Genomic DNA, 22,894 nt, shown 5'->3' with positions numbered 1-22,894 from the left:
TCTATCTTGTAAAGAGTTTGGTCTGCTTTAGAAGTAAAGTAGGTTGGAAAGGCAAAGAATAATTGAGACTTCCAGCATTCAATATTTGCATGTATGCACACTGGTTTTCCTCTCTATCCAAACTACAATTTAGAGAGACTATCCTACAAGTTGCCTCTATTCATAGCTCTCTGATCACACTAGCTATACAGGATAAAATTCCCATCATGAGAAAATATAAGGGAATAATTGCACTCATATCTTTTGCACAATGCAGTCAGGATAGATAACAATATCTAAGTCTTTAAAACTTGAAATAAGCTTAACATGACCAATTGTGGCTTCTCTCAGGTTATTTAACTAAGTGCACTCTAGTAAAGAGCCAGGTCATCAGAAGGATTTGGTTATATTTTTGTGTTTGCTTATATGTTGGAGGAACATGGGGGGAAGGGAGCAAGAGGATGAGGAGCTAAGCAGGCTGGTGCTGCATTTTAAGGATAAGTACAAAGATAATGTTTATTTTCTTTGGTTTTTGAGACAAATTGGACTGTAATTACAAGTTTAAAAATGATATTCAAGTACCACCTAAATCATTTAAGAGCTAAATTGCTTATTCTGGTCTTGCCATTTAATACGTATTATTGAGTGACATAACCAGGCTGTTCTTTAGAACTACTTATCTTGCTCTACAAAAAACATTACTTATAGCCATGCTCAGATACTATAATATAGTTGCATTAAAATATCATAGTTCTGTATTCTCTGTGTATGGTTCTTAGAGAGAGAGTTTAGCAACGAAAGAAAACTAAATGAGCAGTGAATGTAGTGTTTTGACACTATTCATATTTATCAGTAATAGCTCTTTGAATATTTTACATGAGGAAATATTTTAATTTTTAAAATGATTTTTGTTGAACTGTCTTTTTTCATATTTCACCAAAAGAAGGGGGGGGGGGAGTTAACTGAGTCAAAATAACTAAAATGTTAACAGAATATCAACACTTGACATAGTATTCATCTCTTTCCAGTAATTTTCAGAATACAGATACAGTTTTCTTAAATGTGGGAGTTTTTTTGGATTGCTTATTTCTGGTGCAGAGATATTATGACTTAGAGACCAAAAATTTAAAATTTGTAAGGTTTTATTTTTGGAAGCTCAAAGGAAACGTTTAAAATTAAACCAGGTAAAGCACTAGAAAACCTATTATTGTAGGGACCAGCCTGCATTGGCAAGCGGATAGATTAGATGTCCTAATAGTTTTTTTTTCAGATCTTCTTTTTGGATTCTGTACAAGTATACTGTGCCTCAGTGTAACCTGTTTGTTGTTTTTAATCTGTTTGTTTTTCACTGGTTTATCAGTTTCTACTAGTATACCAAAAGACGCAAAATATTTATAACTTCTGGGCAGTTCTTAAACCTTTTCAGTGTAAAATGTTTGTAAAATTTACATAAAATGTTGAATATGAACTTGATGATATAGAAGATAAATTTATGATCAAACTCCTTTTATAGAAAAAACGTTTTTAAACAGAAAGATGTAAGGTACTTATTGTGGTGCATAAAATTATCTTATATACGTCTTTTAAAAATAGTGTATGCTTCGTTTTAGTGTAATTTAGAATTTATGTAGAGTATGGTATAGTAATTGAGAAAGTAAAATGTATTTAATGACGTTATTTTAACAGAATTTGAATGGCAGACTAATTCTGAGTCTTGTTTAATCCTTTTCAGATCTTAGTCACAGTGGTTTGGGAGACCATTATGAAAATTCCCACTGGGGACAGCAGCCCACTTTCAGAAGTGAAGCCAACTGCAGCTGGGATAAAGTGATAATAGATAGGACTGACAAGGAAGCGTGGCCTTCCATTACAGGAACTGAGTCTGAATCTGCTTCAGAATGTACTACAGAAACTGACTCTGCCTCTAACTGTGGCTCAGAGAACAGTAGCATGGCTACAGGGAGTGCCCAAGGCAACTTCACTGGACATACAAAGAAAACTAATGGCAATAATGGCACCAATGGAGCACTCATCCAAAGCACTTCTAACCAGAGTGCCCTTGGAGCTGGTGGAGCAAATGGTAATGGAAACTCAACCAGAGTGTGGGGTGTGGCCACAGGCTCCAACTCTGGCCTAACTCACTGCTCTGCCAGTGGTGGGGATGGAAAGATGGACAACATGATTGCAGATGGTAGAAGTCAAAACTGCTGGGGTGCTTCCAACTCAAATGCTGGCATTAATCTTAACCTTAACCCTAATGCCAATCCAGCTGCCTGGCCTGTACTCGGACATGAAGGAACTGTGGGAGCAGGCAACCCTTCCAGTATTTGTAGTCCAGTCAGTGCCATAGGTCAGAATATCGGCAACCAGAATGGTAACCCAACAAGCACCTTAGGTGCTTGGGGAAACTTGCTGCCGCAAGAGAGCACAGAACCACAAACGTCCACTTCTCAGAATGTGTCTTTCAGCGTACAACCTCAGAACCTTAACACTGATGGACCAAATAACACTAACCCCATGAACTCTTCACCAAACCCTATCAATGCAATGCAGACTAATGGACTGCCAAACTGGGGGATGGCTGTTGGTATGGGGGCCATCATCTCGCCCCACCTGCAAGGCCTTCCTGGTGCTAATGGAACATCAGTTTCTCAAGTCAGTGGGGGCAATGGTGAAGGAATGGGTAGTTCGGTATGGGGAATATCCCCAGGTAATCCTGCCACAGGAAACGGCAATTCTGGGTTCAGTCAGGGGAATGGAGACACTGTGAACTCAGCATTAAGTGCTAAACAGAACGGATCCAGCAGTGCTGTGCACAAGGAAGGAAATGGAGCAAGTGCATGGGATTCAGGACCTCCTGCTGGTCCTGGGGTACTAGCATGGGGCAGGGGCAGTGGCAACAGTAGTGTTGGTAGCATGCATTCTGGAGCTTGGGGCCACCCCAACCGTAACACCAGTAATGGTGTTAATGGTGAATGGGGTAAGCCCCCAAATCAGCATTCCAATAGTGACATCAGTGGTAAAGGATCAGCAGGGTGGGATAGCCCTAGTGTTACCAGCCAGAATCCTGCCATGCAGCAGGGCAATGAACAAATAAACTCTTGGGCCAAAGCTGCAGCATCTGTCACCACAGCTAGTGAAGAAAGTAATGACAGTGGTGGAGGTCAAAATGAGGGCAACACTGGGAGAGAAGGAGCAGGAGAGGCCAGAAGGAGAGACAAAGGGGTGATAGACCAAGGGCAAGTCCAGTTGCCAAGGAATGACCTTGACCCAAGAGTTCTGTCCAATACTGGTTGGGGGCAGACTCCTGTAAAGCAAAACACTGCCTGGGAATTTGAAGAATCCCCAAGGTCTGAACGAAAGAATGACAATGGAACGGAGGCCTGGGGTTGTACAGCTTCTCAGTCTTCAAACTCAGGGGGGAAGAATGATGGGTCCATCATGAACAGTACAAATACCTCTTCAGTATCTGGGTGGGCCAACTCTCCACCCTCAGCTGTTCCAGCAAATACAGGTTGGGGAGACAACAACAACAAAGCGCCAAATGGCCCAGGGGGATGGGGAGAATCAGCTAGCTCTACTGCTGTCAATGCTGCTGCTGCTACTGCTGCCAAAAGTGGCCACGCTTGGAGTGGGACCGCAAATCAGGAGGATAAATCACCGACATGGGGTGAACCTCAGAAACCCAAATCTCAAAACTGGGGAGATGGACAGAAATCAAATCCAGGCTGGACTTCAGGAAGTGGAGATTGGACTGAACCATCATCTGTCCCTGGACACTTGGCTGAGGGGAAGAAGAATGGATCTGGATGGGATACTGACAATAGATCAGGGTCAGGTTGGAATGATACTACAAGGTCTGGGACCAGTGGATGGGGAAATGGCACAAACACCAAGGCTAATACAGGTACAAGTTGGGGAGAATCTCTAAAACCTAGCCCTCAACAGAATTGGGCTAGTAAACCCCAGGACAACAGTGTGAGTAACTGGGGAGGAGCAGCTTCTGTTAAACAGACTGGGTCAGGATGGGTTGGTGGGCCAGTGCCACCCAAACAAAAAGATAGCAGTGAGGCAACTGGCTGGGAAGAGCCTTCTCCACCATCCATTCGCCGTAAGATGGAAATTGATGATGGTACCTCAGCTTGGGGTGATCCAAACTACAACAACAACAAGACTGTAAACATGTGGGATAGAAACAACCCTGTAATTCAGAGCAGTACCACAACCAACACCACCACTACTACCACCATTATCAACACAAATATGGCTGAACCTCAGCCTTCGCACCAGTCAAGTGCCCAGCCGAACCGGTCCCCACTGCTTGGTCCAGGTATGGAACAAGTTTCATTTTCTTTTTAAGACAGAAGTAGGATACAGTGGAAATAAATATTTTATTACACACACACACACACACACACACGTCTCTGTCTTTTAAGACATACATACACATTCTAATAACGAGGAGTGATTTCAAATGTTTTTAATTAATGTGAATAATAGTATAAAATGAGATCTGTTGGACATTTCCTATTTATTTAAATTTAGTGTTACTTAAGAATTTGTTCAATTTTTCAGATAAGTTTAAAAAAACGTTTAGGATAATACAATTGTGTAGGTTGTGTTTACTAAAATAAAATAAAAAATATTACATTCTCACCTGCAGAGCCCCCAGTTGATGTGCTTTTCCAGTTGGAAAACTTCTGATATGAGGGAAAACAATGGAGAGTCTGGTGTCACCTTAAAAACTAACAGATGTATTTGGGCATAAACTTTCATGGGTAAAAAACCCAGAAGAAGTGGGTTTTTTACCCACAAAAGCTTATACCCAAATAAGTCTTAGTCTTTAAGGTGCCACTGGATTCCCTGTTGTTTTTGTGGGTACAGACTAACACAGCTACCCTTCTGATACCTCATCTGAGGGATGCTCTGTAAAATTCATGAATAGGTCAGCAGGATCCAGGAATGAAAAGAAACTGATGTGGGGAAGGGGATCCTTCAAGAAATCATTATGGCAGGATCTGCTGTCATAGCTGCACTCAGCATTGCATCAGGTTCAGCAGGCCAGTTGAGGCCTTTTGAGCTAAGAAGGCAAGGGGGAATGGAATGTCTTTAAAGAGTCTGCACTCACTTGTCTAAATTGGTTGTCTGCTGCACAGGAAGAGCATCTGGAAAGTGAGGTGGAGGATTCAGCTGGCACAACCCATAAAAATATAGCTATGGTCTCACTCAGATTTTCTGAGTCCTGAAAGCCTCATTCAGAAATTAACTCCAGCCCAGCAATGCTTATGCTAGCCACTGTTTCATCCTCTGGGTTGGGATATGCATTGTTGTTTGAAGACCTAGAGAAAGGGATTGAAACTATAGCTAGAGAGCCTATTAAAGTTTTTTAGATATTTCATTTTTATATGTACAGTGTTGTAATGTTTGTAGTGTCCTTAATATTTTTTTAATAATTGCTAGATTTATAGAACATTAGTGGCTTAAGTATTATAAACAAAAATTATGCTGTGTACGTTGACTAGCAGTAGTGATTACCCTTTGATGTCAGGCATATTTGGCATAGTGTAGTAATTAGCAATAAATTGTGTTTTTTGTTAACTGTTTTGTACATGGAATCAGATTTTCCTTGAGAATAAGCATAAAGATAGAGAAAAAGTCAGCCTTGTGCATCATGAACTCTAGACCATAGGCAGGAATCCATCAAGTATTGACTTTAATTGCTCCATAGCTGGACAAACGAGTTTGTAATCTTGCACTCTTTGTACTTGTGAACAGGTGTAGTCTACCTTTTTATTAATTAAGGCAGTGTATTTGCAGATTTACCAAATCACGTGTCCCACATGTCTTAGGGTAAGGGATTTCTCTTCAATGGCTGGCTCTTAAAATCACACTTGTACTGCTCTCAATTGGGAAGTTGCCTTTTTACTGGTCTGCTGCTGAATTCAGAAATTTAATTAGGGAGGCTAGTATTCTCAGTTTTCTACTTTCCTTTTTTAAAAAAAGGAAACCAAGATGTAACAACATCTGATAACCTAGATTATTCAGCTGTCCCTGTGCCTACACTAGCGCTAGTCTGCCCTGCTGTGTCACTATTTCAGGAGAAAGACTGGAGTCTTCTCTGTGTCTTATTTTATATCAAGGCAGTTCCCCGCTTCTTTGTCTCCCTAAGAAGAAAAGAACATTGTTCACTCTCCATGGTTCCATTCAGTAACACTCCTAAATAAATCTCCAAACTTAATTCAGTTTTCCTTAAATGAAACAATATTTTATTGATAGTGCAAAGAAAAGGAGATGGGACATAAACTTACCTTGAGCATTCACCTCTGTACAAATACTACAGAAAGCTTTCTAGGTCTGGTTGAAGTTTAGTTGCAGATTTTTTGAAATGCTGTCTGTATTTATAGCATGGCAGAAAATGACTCCCACAACCTACAGCTCGGTTAGCTTGATGTCTTGGTTAGATACCCTTAGTATCTGACACTAGGAAAGCCCCCACTTTTCTTTGCTGCTTTTGAAATCCAAGCATCAAAAATCTCATTTATAATTCTTCCTGGGCCTGACATGGAAGTAATCTTTTTCCTAGCGTCCTTGCTACCATTTTGTTTCTCGAACAATGCTTAGTTAACGTATCTGAGACTAGCTTGGATTAGGTTCTTATAGCCAATTTGGAAAGCTGTTCATCCAGAGTACATTTACTCAGTTAGGAAATGTGAATTAGAAATTTAGATATCCAACAGAATTAAAACTGGCCAGTAGTCCTTACTTATCTCCCAGTGTTTGTGATAAAGGAAGAATACTTTTCTACAAGTTAAGGAAGTTCAGCGGAATTTTGTTGACTAGCAAAATGAATGTAAGAAAAGCTTCTCAAAAATGTCAGTTTAGCCATTGATTACACTCTTAGCTTGTTGATCTCTCTCAATTTTTTCAAACTTTCAGTGGGTGGAAAGGTACCATGTTGTAATTCCTTTTCATAATTGTCACCATCCTTACTAATCTCATCCTTACAATCACAGCAGGAACAAAGATGAGGCAAGAGGAATTATAGAGGGAAAATCTAATAAATATCTTAGTTATCTGTATACTAATGCAAGAACTATGGGCAATAAACAGGAAGAACTAGAAATACTAGTGAATAATTGCAATTTTGACATAATTGGCATCACAGAAACTTGGTGAGATAATTCACATGACTGGGATATTGATCCAGAATAAGTTTGCACTGAGGTTGAGATAGTGGGAGGCCGACCTGTTGAAAGTCTCTGAGTAAGGATAAAAGGAGTAAAAAACTAGGGGTGATGTCATGGTACATATCTGCTACAGATCACCTAACCAGGAAGAAGAGGTCGATGAGGCTTTTTTAAATAATTAACAAAATCATCCAAAACATGGGACTTGGTGGTGATGGGCGACTTAACTACCCAGACATCTGTTGGGGAAATAATACAGTAGGTCACAGATTATCCAACAAATTCTTGGAATGCATTGGATACAACTTTTATTACAGAAGGTGGAGAGGCTATTTTAGGTACGATTCAAATAAATAGGGAGGAATTAGTTGAGAATTGGTAGGTGAAAGTGATCATGAAATGATAGAATTCATGATTTTAAGGAATGGTATGCAGGAAAACAGCAGAATATAGACAGTGGACTTCAAGAAGGTAGACTTCCGCAATCTCAGAGAATTGCTAGGTAAGGTCCCATGGGAAGTAAGTTTAAGGGGAAAGAGACTTCAGAAGAGTTGATAGTTTTTTTTTAAAATCAATTTTATTAAGAGCACAAGAGCAAACTGTCCCCGTGTGTGTGTATATATGGCAAAGGGACAAAATTAGAAAGTCCAAGACAAAACCAAGATTAAACTAGCTAGGGATATAAAGAGTAACAAGAAAACATTTTACAAAGGTATTCAAAATAAGAGGAAGACCAAGGACAGGGTAGGCCCATTACTCAATGAAGAAGAAAACACAATAACAGAAAATGGGGCAATGGCCACAGTGCTAAATTCCTTTTTGGTTTGTTTTCACCAAAAAAGTTAGCAGTGATTGGAAAACTGAGGACAGGACAAGAAGTAGTTGTTTTAAATTGCTGCAAGGGAGATTTAGGTTAGACATCAGGCTAAAATAGGAAAAGAACAAGTCAAATTATTACTTAGACAAGTAAGATATCTTCAGATCAGTAGGGCCTGATGAAATAAATCTTAGAATACTGAAGGCACTTGCTGAATAGATCTCTGAACCATTAGTGATTATCTTTGAGAACTTGTGGAGGACAGGAGAGATACCCAAGGATTGAAAAAGGGCAAATATAGTACCTATCTATAAAAAGGTGAATAAGGACAACCCAGGGAATTATAGACTAGTCAGCTTAACTTTGGTAACCTGAAAGATACTGGAACAAATAATCAACCCATCATTTTGTAAGCACCTAGAAGAAAATAAGGTGATAACTAATAGTCAACATGGATTGGTTAAGAACAAAAAATGTCAAACCAAGCTAATGCCCTCATAGCCTTCTTTGACTGGGTAACAAGCCTTGTAGATTGGGGGGAAGCAGTAGATGTGATACATCTTGACTTTAGTAAGGCTTTTGATACTCTCTCACATGACGTTCTCACAAACAAACTAGGGAAATATTGCCTAGATGAACCTACTATAAAATGGGTGCACAAGTCTTTGGGAAACTACTAAGAGAGTAGTTATCAATGGTTCATAATTAAGCTGGAAAGGCATATAAAGTGGGGTCCTGTATGGATCTGTTCTGTATCTGGTTCTGTTCAATATCTTCATATATGATTTGGATAATGGCATAGAGAGTACCCTTACCAAGTTTCTGGACGATACCACACTGGGAGAGGTTGCAAGCATTTTGGAGGACAGGATTAGAATTCAAAATGATCTTGAAAAATTGGAGAAATGGTCTGAAATGAACAGGATGAAATTCAATATGGACAAATGCAAAGTTCTTCATTAGGGAAGGAATAATCAATTGCACAAATACAAAATCGGAAATGACTGCCTAGGAAGGAGTACTGCAGAAAGGTTCTGGAGATTATAGTGGATCACAAACTAAATATGAGTCAATATTGTTGTGCAAAAAAAGCAATCATCATTCTGGGATGTATTAGCAGGAGTGTTGTAAGCAAGACACGAGAAGTAATTCTTCCACTCAACACTGATAAGGCCTTGATTGCAGTACTGTTTCCAGTTCTGGGCACCGCATTTTGGGAAAGATGTGGACAAACTGAAGAAAGTTCAGAGAGCAACAAAAATGATTAAAGGTCTAGAAAACATCACCTTTGAGGGAAGATTGAAAAAAATTGGTTTTGTTTTGTCTGGAAAAGAGAAGGCTGAGGTGGAATATAAGTATGCAAGTGTATGTAAATGGTTGTTCTAAAGAGGAGGGTGATAAATTGTTCTCCTTAACCACTGAGGACAGGACAAGAAGTAGTGGGCTTAAATTGCTGCAAGGGAGATTTAGGTTAGACATTAGGAAAAACTTCCTAACTGTAAGGATAGTTAAGCACTGGAACAAATTGCCTAGTGAGGTTGTGGAACCTCCATCATTGGAGGTTTTAAAGAACAGGTTAAACAAACACCTGCTAGGAATGGTCAGAAGATAACACTTAGTTCTGTCTCAGTGCAGGGGACTGTACAAGGTAACCTTTTGAGGTCCCTTCCAGTCCTACATTTCTAAGATTCTGTGTTTTCTTTTCCCTGTTGCTATTTGTTTCCCTATGTTTGTCTTTCAGCCTTTGATGGCCATTTTCAGACAATTACTGTACTGTACATCTGTTTCTGTTCTTCTGGCTATACTTCCTGCCAAAAGACATATTTTTCAATTGTGTCTGTTATTAAAGTCTGGAATGCTGCTGTTTCTACTAATTCTATTCATTGACTTGTACTGGGAGGATATCCTCTTCTGCACTGGGATAACAAGCATCCTTGCACTTATATGTCACTCCCACAAAGGCACATTGGTTAAAAACTTTTATCTTCAGGGTGACTAGGAAAGCATCTGTAAACTTCTGTTGTAGTCCAAACTCAAGTTTTTAGGTTATTGGGTCATTTCAGGAGGAAAGAAATATACAGTTTTCCTGTATAGGGACAGGGTGTTGTGGTGAGCGAATAGCAATGAAAAATATAGGTCACCTTTTAAATACAAGTTACCAGAAACCTGAAAGATCATGCACTGGAAATAATGTTCCATATGATGATTCCCGACATCACAAAACTGATTAGACCTAGCAGTGTTATCTGAAATTCTTCCATCCAGTTTTGACTTGACCTGGAAAGCTGTCCAAGCTAATGCTACTTATTTTCTCTGAGTTCCCACCTATAAGGATGTTTTGTTCAAGTTCCAGATAGATTTGCCATTTTCTTTTCCTGCTACTGAGTTCTTGGTGCCTCTTATTTTGGTCATGCCTAACACTGACATTCCAGATGCTGCTTCTATCCAGTTGTGGTTTTTCTGCCTCTCCTTCATTTTCTTCTACCTGGTGTTCTGGAACAATACATATTTATTGTAATTTTGGTATAAAACTATTTCCATACACATTGGCCTTAAACTCTATGATGATATGAACAGAAGAAACCATTAGATCATCTAGTCTGACTTCCTGTCTATCACAGGCCCTTAACTTTGTCCCAGTTATCTTTGTATAGAGCCCAATAACTTGTGTTCGGCTAAAACATATCTTCCAGAATGGCATCCAGCTTTGATTTGAAGACATTAAGAGATAAAGGATCTAGCGTTTCTTTTGGTAGGTTAATCACACTCACTGTTAAAAATTTGTGCCTTATTTCCATTTTGAATTTGTTTGGCTTCAGCTTCCAGTCACTAATTAAAGTATTTTTAAAAGTTGAGGATATCTGTTTTCATTAAATTGACCTAAACTCTAGAAAGAAAAATATTTTCCAGGGGCTAAATGGATGACAAATATAATGGACTTGCAAAACATTTTAATCATAGTACCTTGCACATGAAATTGTCACTTCAGATTTTTTTAATCTTTCTGGCAGTGTTAAAGTAATTCTTTCTTTACACTAATTCTGATTTTAGTAGATCATATCCACAATTTTGAAACTATAAATTTTAAATTATGTGCTATTCACACTATTCAAATAATTCGATACCTTGCACAGGAAAACTTACTATTTTTAAAAAGAAAAGGAATATTTGTGGCACCTTAGAGACTAACAAATTAGTCTTTCAGGTTTTGAATGTTACCTTTCAATAAAAGGTGTTACTATACATGGTTTCCTCTTCAGATGGAAAAGCACTATTACAGATTTTTTTGTTTTCTAAATTTATCTGCTTATACCATATGACTTCTAATGATCATTTTTAAAAAATCCAACCGAGAAACCATAGCATTAGGTTCAAATGATAATATTGAAAAATGTGTATGAATGTTCATTAAAAAATGCTGAGATAGTGAAATAAAACAAAATCCAAAATATTTATATATTGGTATATGTTGTAAAAGGAAGAGAATTGTTGCTTTAACAATTAATTCTGAAATCATTGTTGCAACAATGTTATGAATAAACATCTGTCTGTGTGTGTCTGTATGTATTACACACAGAACTGTTAAAAGGTTGCAAAGTCAAGCACTCAAAAGTTAGGAATTGCCATAATTACGGTGGTTGCCTGTGCAGCCATAATTGGGCCACCTTGTGTGCATGCATTGTGATGCAGTCTTTAATTACGTGATCATATACACAGGAGGGAGTTGCTCTGGGGATGAATCAGGTTTGTGTTGTAAAGAAGGCTATTGTCTGTCAAGTCCCTTTGACTTCGTTGCAGAAATTGGAAATTATGTAGTGAATGAAGTAGGAGATTACAGGAAGAGAAAAGGAAGTCTCATGGGTAAGACAGTTGAATGCTGCCCTGCAGGCCTGGATTCTATCCCTGTCTGTGCTTCATTATTCCTGTGTGATCCTAAATAAGTCACTTAAACCTCATTTTCTGAGTGCCAAACTTGAGACCCTGGGGTCTGATTTGCTCTGATGCTGAGCACTCACAACTACAACTGAAGTCAGTGGGAGCTGAGCTTAAATATATACAATGATATAAAAAGCTAAATACTCTGAAAAATAAGGTCCTTGATGCCTGAACTAGGGCACCCAAAATTAGGGGATGCTTTTGCCCTTAACCTCTGTGGCTGTGCTCCCCACATATAAAATGGGGATAATACAGCCCCTTCACTTCAGGGGTTTTGTGAAGATGAATTAATGTTTGTGGAGCACTCAGATATGATCGTGACGAATGCCATAGAAAAGCCCATAAGGAAATCAATAATTCTGTCTTCAGATCAGGGTTTGAATAGGGTGACCAGATGTCCAGTTTTTAAAGGGACAGTCCCATATTTTAAGGCCTCCTGCAGGTGTTCTAACTTTTTCTTAAAAACGGGCAAATTGTCCCGTATTTTCTGCGTGCCTCCCCCCCATCAGCACTGGTGGGTGCTGCTGCTGACCGGATCCTTGGTCGCCAGCCACCTGCCTGCCAGCGGTTAGTGGCAGGGGGGTCCAGTGGCCGATGATGGGAATGGGTGTGCAAGGCTGGTGGCGGGGCAAAGTTGCAGTGCACAGGGTTGGCCACTCCCTCTGCTGGTCTGTCAGCACAGCCCCCCCTGCTTGCTGGCTCCCGCCTCCCATCCCATTTCCAGCCGGCAGTGGCTGTGTGCTGCAGTGGCTGGTGAGTGCGGGCAGGTGCCAGACGATGGCCGCTTATGTGTCACCTCTGCTAACCACCCATCGGCCCTTTACGTGCTCCCCCTCTCGCTGTCCTCCCCCTGTTTTGCTCCCTCTCCCCCCAGCCCCACTGCTCCTCCACATCCCCCCGACAGGGCACATCCTGCTCCCAGTGCTGTGCAGAAAACCAGCCCCTGGTTGGAGTGCTCAGCTCCCCTACAGCCTGGCCAGCAGGCTCCTTCCTTTCCGCACTGTCTCTGGCTGGGCTGGAGCCCTGGGAAATCTCAAAACTTTCTGGCATGAGCTGGGCTCCACAGCAGCCCCCCCTCCCCGGGAAGGGGCTTAGTACCCTCTTCACCTGCTCCCCCGGCCCTGGGTCCTGCCCCCAGCGAGCACAGGGCTGCTCTGTTCCATAGGCACATTCTCTTGCTGAGCCACCTCTCTGGCTGGGTTCGCTGAAGCCCCTGCAGTCAGGTTCCCTGGGCCCTGCCTGCTGCACAATGCATCCTTAGGGCTTAACCCCTTCCTGCCCGCACTGTAGCTGGGGGACAGGAGGAGGCTGGGTTATGTCAGTGGCCAGCAGCAGCCTGGAGGTGTTAACTGCTTTTCGACACTGTGCAGGCAGGAAGGGACAAGCTGTTTCCAGCCACAGGGGAGGGTGGTAGAAGAGATGAGATCTGCAAAGACACGGGGCAGGTCATCCCTTTCCCCCCTCCTCCTTCCTTGCAGCTAGAAGCAGCTCCCATCCCTTCCCTCCTGCACAGTGCAAAAAGGCTGCTGCTGGCCACGTTCTGGGCTTGGCCTTGGCAGAAATCTGGGGTCGGGCGAGGGGGCATGCATGTGACCCTGCATGCCTCCCAACCATGTATTGCCTCAGGAAGACTCGGCGCCAGGTACCAGGAGAGGTGTGTCTGTCCTGGGGGCCCAGCCAGGCATCGAGGATGGAGAGAGCCGGGCAGGGAGGGTCGGGGTCAGTCATCCCCTCGTGTGAGAGAGGTGTACGGGAGTGTGTGTGTGTCACCTCTCCCCGTGTGAACCCTAAAGCCTTAAAGATAAGAAGGTAAATACTAAGAATCCAACTAGGCAGTATTTCTTTTTAATGGGGGCTCAGTCAGCTTCATGTTAATTTGAACAATTGTATTGCATATTTCTGATTGATTGCTGTTGAACTCACTTGAATATGAGTAATTTTACCAGGTGTCCCATATTCAGCATAGGGAAATATGGTCACCCTAGGTTTGAATAATGTGGAGGTCTTGTGGCACTGGTATGTTCTGTGGCCTGGAACTATCTTTCTTCTACAGGAAATATTGGGTGGGCATCTCAACCTCTATGGAGGCACCTGAGAGTCTTTCTATCTCACACTGACTACACTGTTCTTCGAATATAAAAACTCTCACACAGTAAATATATAAAACCACACAGGAAGTAGGTGCCCTTAAGAAGTTAGTTGTCACTTCATAGAAAAATGTAAGAGAGTAATGCTATGAGCAGGTTTCAGAGTAGCAGCTGTGTTAGTCTGTATTCACAAAAAGAAAAGGAGTACTTGTGGCACCTTAGAGACTAACACATTTATTTGAGCATAAGCTTTTGTGAGCTGTAGCTGTAACAAATAAATGTGTTAGTCTCTAAGGTGCTACAAGTACTCCTTTTCTTTATGCTATGAGCAAGTATTCTCTCTCCTTAGAATAGGGAGTTCTGGTAATGCCTTACTTAAAAGTAAAAAGTTTACATAATTATTTTCAAATGGGGCCCATTTTATTAGGTTGCACCAGAGTCATTTGCCCATAGGAAAACCTAGGATAAAGAAGAAAAATCCCTTTTTATTTTTTAAATACTTTTTACTCTAACAACTTATTTCTTTTTTGCTACATGACTACTTTTGTGTTGAGATATAAAGCGTATGATGAAGATGAATGGACATTTTCTATCCTAGTTTCTCCTTGAAGTGTGTGTCTTTCTAAGCAAATAAAGAAAAATATGGCAATTGAAGCATCAAAGCTACATTGAACAGAATGAAAACCAATAACCCGGAAGAGCATTTAACAGAAAAAACAATTCTCAAAAAATAATATAAAAAAAATATCATTCTGATAGAGGAAACCATTAAGGATCATCTTTAGGTCTGTAATTTAAGATTAATATCTCAAACTCTACGTAGATGGTCTCAACCACAGTTGAACTTGGTACATTTTCATTATATTGGACCAAGAATCTTCAAGTAATTTTTTTCTCTCATAATAAGGTCAGGAGAGTTACTGTAATTTTACAATAGGACACAGATGTTGCGTCTAGCACTAGAATATCATGAGATCAGACCGTAACCTCACCTATGGAATGGTGACCTCAACCCTCTTGCTTGAGCATACTGTACTATGTCACCAATTTAGGAAGAGAGGATTCTGTCCCTGTATTTCTGAGTTGATCCTCTGCTGAAGCGCATTTATAAGGAGTGTAGGTTTTCACCCTCAGTGTGCAGTGTGTCTAATTGATATTTTACCATTGGTGGAGAAGGGGGAATGAGAGGGGAATCCTGTGCCTGGTCCATAGTTCCAGTAAGTGTTGAAGGGATAGCTGATTCATTTAAGAATATCATTATATTCACAAAATTTCAGCAGAGGATAGAGATGTACTTTAGCAGATATGACCCGTCAGTCCATTTAACAAGGCGTTTGTAGTTCCTGTTTCAACAACAAACAAAACAAAACACATGTTTTAAAATGGCATAATACACATCCTGTGCATTTTTAACATATTTTGAAGGCAAATTAAATATACATTTCTTGCCTCTTGACAGTTTCTCTTAGACTTTTGATTGTGTGGTCTCTCGTAGAGTAGTAAATACTAAAACCAATTTTTCTGCATTACATCAAAATTTCATGTTGCAATTAGCAACATGTCTTGTACAAAGTAAATTCTTACAGATTGCTGTAGACCATTTTGATGGTAAAAGGCTGACCTGCAGAAAACTGATGCCTCTGTCTGGTTCTTGTTTTATGCACATAGTTAAGTTGAATAAATGAGGTGGGTTTTTTTGTTTTGTTTCGAAAGTGCATGTTGAAAAGAAACACCAATTAAAACACCACCCGGAAAACTTTCTAAAAGTAAAATATGACCCTTAATCTTTGAATCACAATTTTTTCTTGCACAAAGTCATTTTTACATGGTTTTAACCTTAAACAGTCTATTGACTGTTGCTAATCTGTTTAGGATCATGTTATGCTTCTGGAAGTCTCTCATCAAACTGCAAATAAAGCAAAGCATGCAGTATTTCAACAAAAGTTGATATCCACACCCATTCAGTATGCTTTTCTCCGAGATGAATAGCTAAACAGAAATGGTTGCTTTTAAGCTCTTTAGCTAGCTACCCCCACAACTCATTCTGAATTGAAACCAGACCGAGTCCCTCCTTCACATAAACAGAAGCCTAACTTTTTTTTGCATCTGTTTAATTTCTGTTATTCCACTAGGCAGTTCCTTTTCTTACCTGGAAAAACCAAAGAAGTGTGACAAAAGCCAGTCTGATAGTGCAAAACATAATTAGAAAAGAAATCCATGGTAAAAATATAATAAAATAAAATAAGAAGAAAGGGGGACACTCTTGTGCTCTGAGGAGTTAATATTTTTAGTCTCAGCGGATAATGGGAAACACCCATTTTAATTTCAGTTGGAAATAATAATGTCTGTATTATGCACAAGTGGTAAAGCAACAAGTGAACTATGCATTTTATCCCAAACAAATGACAAAAAACCCTTGTGTATTTTAGCAAGTATTTATGTGCTAAATACTTAAGGAAAAACAATTAGATTTTTTTATTATATTGGCACACTTTTTCACATTCTTCTGCTTGTAAAGCCAATCGTGCACATTTTGGATGGAGAGAAAATTAATAAAATATCAGACCTCTAAAATGTATCTATAATACCTGTTCTTTATCTAATAATGTGTGGTTAAGGTCTGATCTAAGGATATTCTATGTCCTATTGTAAAACTAGGACTCTCTACTTTCTAATGATTAAAAGCTCCAGTCTCGAGCCCTGATATGACACAAGATATATCAGACCTTAAACTTCACTGCTCCGGGACCAGTAGAAGTTTTGGGGATGCAGAGACAAGAAACATTTCTATAGCTACTGAATGGTTTGTGAGGTTAGTAGTCCTGGTAAAGATGAATTAGTGGACAGAGTGCAGATCAAGTGTTTAAGGGTGCATGGTAAATGAAATCTGTCATTCTGCAATTTATTACATGGATATCACTTCTGCTTTTGTGGAGTCAATATTGTGTGTAGTATATTGTATGATTCTACACAAATAATGTATAGTAATAAACTTTCACTCTACACTTGTCAGCTGGGTCTAATGATAATTCATGGGTTTTTACCCTTTCCAACAGTTTTCATATAAATGAATAATGAAAAGTGTCTGAGTGCATCAGAAATTAAATTTGTCTATTTAAGCCAGTCTCCCCACATTGCCTTCTAAAGCGTCTCAACCCTGACCTGAAGAATACTACCTCCAAGGTGAAGTGAAAACCCATTTTTACGGTTTATTCAGTTTTGCACCCCTGTTGAAAATAACAAGAATGCAATTTAGTGCTGTTTGTGTGGGTTTTTTATGATATTGAAACTGATGTGAATCCACAGACTAATTTCACACAGACTTCCAAATGTTTTGTGTATGTTGTCATAAACACAGTTAGGACTAGAGTATGCATGATTGTGAGGTTTGAGTTACTCCTATAATATAAATATTTAGAACTAGAGGAAGAAAATCCAACTGAAGAATTTCAAATAACAATCTAACCATTGGAACCACCAAGACCCCTATTTGCTTTGCTGACTAATGCAAAAAATGCATTAGCACATCTCATTGGTGAATTCTGACTTAGAGTACCACAGGCTTAATAAATAGAAATTCTCTTTAAACTTATAATACAATCAAGTGTGCTGGAGCAAACAGACAACAAAGATGACAAATCAATATTAAAGTTTCCTTCAGCAGATAAATTTGTAAAATGTTTTTTTGTAGCAAAATTTCAGATGAGCGTTTCTCAGTTATTTTTATTTAATATAAAATTGCTATAAGAAAAGTTTTAAAGGGCTCTGAGTTGCACTCCCTGTCAGTACCTAGACCAAGCCGGGGAAGCTGGTCTAGGTACTGATCCACCAGTGCGCCAGGCAGCACAGTAAGGAGGAAGGGAGCGGGGGGCAGAGGAGTTCGGGGGTGGGGCAGTGATCAGGGTGGTTGAACGGAGGTAGGGGTCCCCGGGGGGCAGTCAGGAAGGAGGGGGATGGGTTGGATGGGGCCGTCAGGGGCAGGGGTCCCGGGGGGGCAGTCGGGACAGGGAGAAGGGGTGGTTAGATGTGGCAGGGGTCCCGGGGGGGCCATCAGGAAGGGGAGGCAGGGCGCAGTCAGGGGCAGGGGGTCCAGGGGCGGTCAAGGAGAAGGCGTGATTGGATGGGTAAGGGGTCCGGGGGGTGGGGGTGTCAGTCAGGAAGGAGAGGGGAGTTAGGGGTGTGGAGTCCGGGGGCATTCAGGGGACAGAGAGCGGGGGGTGGATGGGGCAGGGGACTCCAGGGGGGCTTGCAGGAGGCGAGAAGCAGGGGGAGTCGGATAGTGGGTGGGGGCCGGGCCATGGCTAGCTGTTTTGGGAGGCACAGCCTCCCCTAACCAGCCCTCCATATAATTTCAGATGTGGCCCGATGCGGCCCTTAGGCCAAATAGTTTTCCCGCCCCTGCTCTAACATGTGGGTCCTGGTGATACCTGGCTTATTTGGAGAATTTGCTGTGGAAAATAATTTCACTGTTAACTATGGATCTGTCTTTGTCATTTTAATTGTCTATCTAGGATTAAATCCATTATTATAAACTGTTATATTAGCAACTAATATTATCAGCAGATACTTAATAAGTTAACAGTTTATAGCCACGTATAGCTTAATTATTTCACAGTACTATTAGACTGTCTAGTGACAGATTGACTAGTAGTTGTTTTGTTACCAATCAACTTTATAAGGAGATCTCATTGTTCTAGAACACAATCTGTTTCTTTTTAACCTATATGAGGCCTCTTGATTTTTGTTTGCTTGTTTTCAATTCCACTGTCTCCTCTTTGCAGTGGATAAAATAAATCTGAGGAAAAATAACACATCTACCAAATGACCATAGAGTGATTTTAAGGGGAAATAACTGCCTTGTGACACAGTTTCATTTCTCTTGATTATCCAGGGCTGGATTTCCTATTGGCTGAGACCCCATGTTGATTATGCTTTATCTTTCTGTAAACAAACCCTGCTACTGTGCCCAAAATATTTTTTTAATAGGGTCGCTGTTAGGGTTACCATATTTGAACATTCAAAAAAGAGGACACTCCACTGGGGGTGGGGTGGTATCTCGTGCCTCCCCACCCCAACTCCACCCCTTCCCTGCCCCCATTCCAACCCCTTCCCCAAAGTCCTCGCCCCAACTCTGCTCCCTCCCTGCCCCATTGGACCCCTTCCCCAAATCCTCGTCCCGGCCCCGCCTTCTCCCCTGAGTGCGCCACGTTCCCCCTCCTCCCCGCCGTGCGAAACAACTGTTTCACAGCGCAAGCCCTGGGAACTAGGGGGGAAAAGCAGGCACTCTCTCGAGTGATCAACATTCACTTTCTTTCTTGAATGATCAACATTCACTCTTTCTTGAACGATCAACTCTTCTTTGGGGAAAAATAATAATGGCAAAATCCCGGATGTTTTTAGATATTTAAAAATTCCTCCCAGATGGCGATTTAAGAACCAAAAAGTTGGACATGTCCGGGATAATACGGATGTATGGTAACCCTAGTCACTGTGTGTATTGATATTACTGGTCTACAGCATTAAAATAGTGGCTGGAAATGTTAGTGTTAAACACATACTTTCTTGCCACAGAGAAAGCCCTTTTATGGACTTTATTCCTGTTTTAAAAACAGATCTGTGTTTGCCTAAAACCATGGAGATATTTTCTCAGGACACTTTATATCTGTCTCTCTCGCACTGTAAAGAAAAATGTAAAAACAGAAATTTTCTATTAGCAGAACTGTAGAAAACCAACAAAATGATTTCAATAGTTTAAGCTGTTATAGAGATATTGTCTTTCCCAAAGCCTTCCAAAAGACAGATTGGAGAGGTTTTAAAAGCACTTTAAATCATTTCCATCCAAACAATTCTAGCTCATTTTCTAAGCTGCTTCCATTGTGAAATCTAAAGTAGTAGTGGAAAGCAGTACCCTTACCAGTAGGAAAGCTGCTTGGACTGGGCAGGCAGAGAAAGGTTTGGTGTGGAGGACAGAGTTTCTTTGAACTAAGATTCCACACGGACGTGCCACAGATATGAATCATTTCATCTTATTTTCAAACCCCAGAACAAGTAAAAAGAGGAACTTTCCCTCTGAATACTAGGTAAGCAGACACTCGGTCCATCACTATGGCAGTATTTTGCGTCAGTAGATTGATAATGGAATTTTCTCCCATCTTTTTAAGTCCCTAACGTAGAACAGTTGCGTACAGTCATAAATGTTGGCACAGAGCTATGTAACAGCATTAACAAAAATTTATACTTAGCTTGGAAGAAAGTAAAAATGAAAAAATTACAAATATTCATAGCTGTTCTGTTTAAATTACCAAGATTGTTGGCAGTTTTTCTGGGGGTTAGTGTTTAGCAGCACCCAAGCTATTGTAGAGGTTTCCACACCACCTATCATTTTTATCTACTCTGCTAATTTCCTGCATTTAATTTCATCTGTTAAAAGAGCTTTGAAAACTGTTGTATCAAATGGATTTTGTTTTTATGTAATTACAAGTAATATTTTAGTAAGGGCTAACTCCATTGTTATTGGTAATGTTTTACATTGTTATACTTAACACATTTAGAGCACTTAAATCAAAATGACTGAGACATTACATACAATCTGTGGTTATTAGTCAATGTTACTGAATTTAGTTAATGTAAAGAGCAAGAAGAGAACTGCTTCCTAGGATTTTTTACTTATTAACTAGGTCTATCAATTAATCACAGTTAACTCAAAAAATTAATCGTGATTTAAAAATGTAATTGTGATTAATCGCACTGTTAAACAATAGAATACCAATTGAAATTCATTAAATATTTGTAGATGTGTTTCTGTATTTTCAAATATATCAATTTCAATTACAACACAGACTACAAAGTGTACAGTGCTCACTTTATATTATTTTTATGACAAATATTTGCACTGTAAAATGATAAAAGAAATAGTATTTTTCAATTCACCTCATACAAGTACTGTAGTGCAATCTTTTTATCATGAAAGTGCCACTTACAAATGTAGGGTTTTTTTTTGTTGTAACTGCTCTCAAAAACAAAACAATGTAAAACTTTAGAGCCTACAGGTCCACTCGATCCTACTCTTGTTCAGCCAAGCACTAAGAGAAACAAGTTTGTTTACATTTACGGGAAATAATGCTGCCTACTTCTTAATTACAGTGTCACCTGAGAGTGAGAATAGGTGTTCGCATGGCACTGTTGTAGCTGGCATCGCAAGATATTTACGTGCCAGATGCGCTAAAGATTCATATGCTTCTTCATACTTTGGCCATCGTTCCAGAGGACATGCTTCCATGCTGATGATGCTCATTAAAAAAATAATGCGTTAATTAAATTTGTGACTGAACTCGTTGGAGAGAATTGTATGTCTCCTGCTCTGTTTTACCCGCATTCTGCCATATATTTCATGTTATAGCAGTCTCGGATGATGACCCAGCATGTGGTGTTTATTTTAAGAACACTTTCACTGAAAATTTGACAAAATTCAAAGAAGATACCAATGTGAAATTTCTAAAGATAGCTACAGCACTGGACTCAAGATTTAAGAATCTGAAGTGCCTTCCAAAATCTGAGAGGGATGAGGTGTGGAGCATGCTTTCAGAAGTCTTAAAAGAGCAACACTCTGATGCATAAACTACAGAGACCAAACCACCAAAAAAAGAAAATGAACCTTCTCCTGGTGGCATCTGAGTCAGATGATGAAAATGAATATGCGTGGGTCCACACTGCTTTGGATAGTTGTCGAGCAGAACTTGTCATGAGCATAGACACATCCTCTGGAATGGTGGTTGAAGTTCAAGGGACATATGAATCTTTAGTGCATCTGGCATGTAAATATCTTGTAACACTGGCTACAACAGTGTATTGCAAACTACTGTTCTCACTTCCAGGTGACATTGTAAACAAGAAGCAGGTAGCATTATCTTCTGTAAGTGTAAGCAAACATGATTGTCTGAGCGATTGGCTGAACAAGAAGTAGGACTGATTGGACTTGTAGGCTCTAAAGTTTTAGATTGTTTTACTTTTTGAATGCGGGGGGGTTGTGCATAACTCTACATTTGTAAGTTCAACTTTCATGATCAAGAGATTGCACTACAGTACTTGTATTAGGTGACTTGAAAAATACTATTTCTTTTGTTTTTTTACAGTGCAAATATTTTAATAAAAATAAATATAAAGTGAGCACTGTACACTTTGTATTCTGTGTTGCAACTGAAATCAATATATTTGAAAATGTAGAAGACATCCCAAAATATTTATATAAATGGTATTCTTTTATTAAGTGTGATTAATCACGATAAATTTTTGTAATCGCTTGACAGCCCTATTAAGAACTAATACCATTTATTGAAATTATAGCATTCATGTTCTGAGGCTAAATTTTGGGGTTGAACTAGTTATAATTTTCAGCATAGGCTGTGCACACACAGGCAAAGATTATAATACTGTAGATACACTGTGTTCTGGTTGGGACTTCAGATGCATTTCAAGTTTTCCTACCTCATCTGTTTGTGTATAGTTGATCTCTTTCATTATGCCAACATATATGTAAAACAGAATACATGCACCTGTCTGCCAGGGATGTCTCCTGAACAGAGGAAAGATTATTTTGAAATAATGTCATTTTAAATCTTTTTAAATGGATATGACTAAATACCCACTGTCACCAAAAGCAAACTTGAATAAAAATTTTAGATGAGTCACAAAGAGGTTTGATTAAGAATTTCTCTAGTTTTCTATTAAAAATCTTAACATGAAAAATACATTACTTTCTGGTACTACTAAGTACACAGTGACTTTGTTTCAAAAATGAAAATCTCTTATGAATTCCATGAAAATAATTTGAAAATCATCCCTTCTTATGGCAATGCAAATTCAGAAATGATGTTTTATGGAACATCATG

At 39.7% G+C, this 22,894-nt stretch overlaps 1 protein-coding gene across 16 annotated transcripts in view; it reads left to right on the top strand.

The window, feature by feature from the left end:
• The window catches only part of TNRC6C (trinucleotide repeat containing adaptor 6C), a 584,248-nt gene that overhangs the window by 514,353 nt on the left and 47,001 nt on the right, over positions 1 to 22,894 (top strand). For all 16 annotated transcript variants that reach the window (XM_075119317.1, XM_048817810.2, XM_048817811.2 and 13 more), the window contains one exon: positions 1,712 to 4,309. In XM_075119317.1, the coding sequence (XP_074975418.1) occupies positions 1,712 to 4,309 (2,598 nt within the window). The remainder of the gene's footprint in view (positions 1 to 1,711; positions 4,310 to 22,894) is intronic.

This window comes from Caretta caretta, chromosome 14, assembly GCF_965140235.1.
Source record: "Caretta caretta isolate rCarCar2 chromosome 14, rCarCar1.hap1, whole genome shotgun sequence".
NCBI lineage: Eukaryota > Metazoa > Chordata > Testudines > Cheloniidae > Caretta > Caretta caretta.
This window is presented reverse-complemented; position numbering and strand designations above follow the sequence as displayed.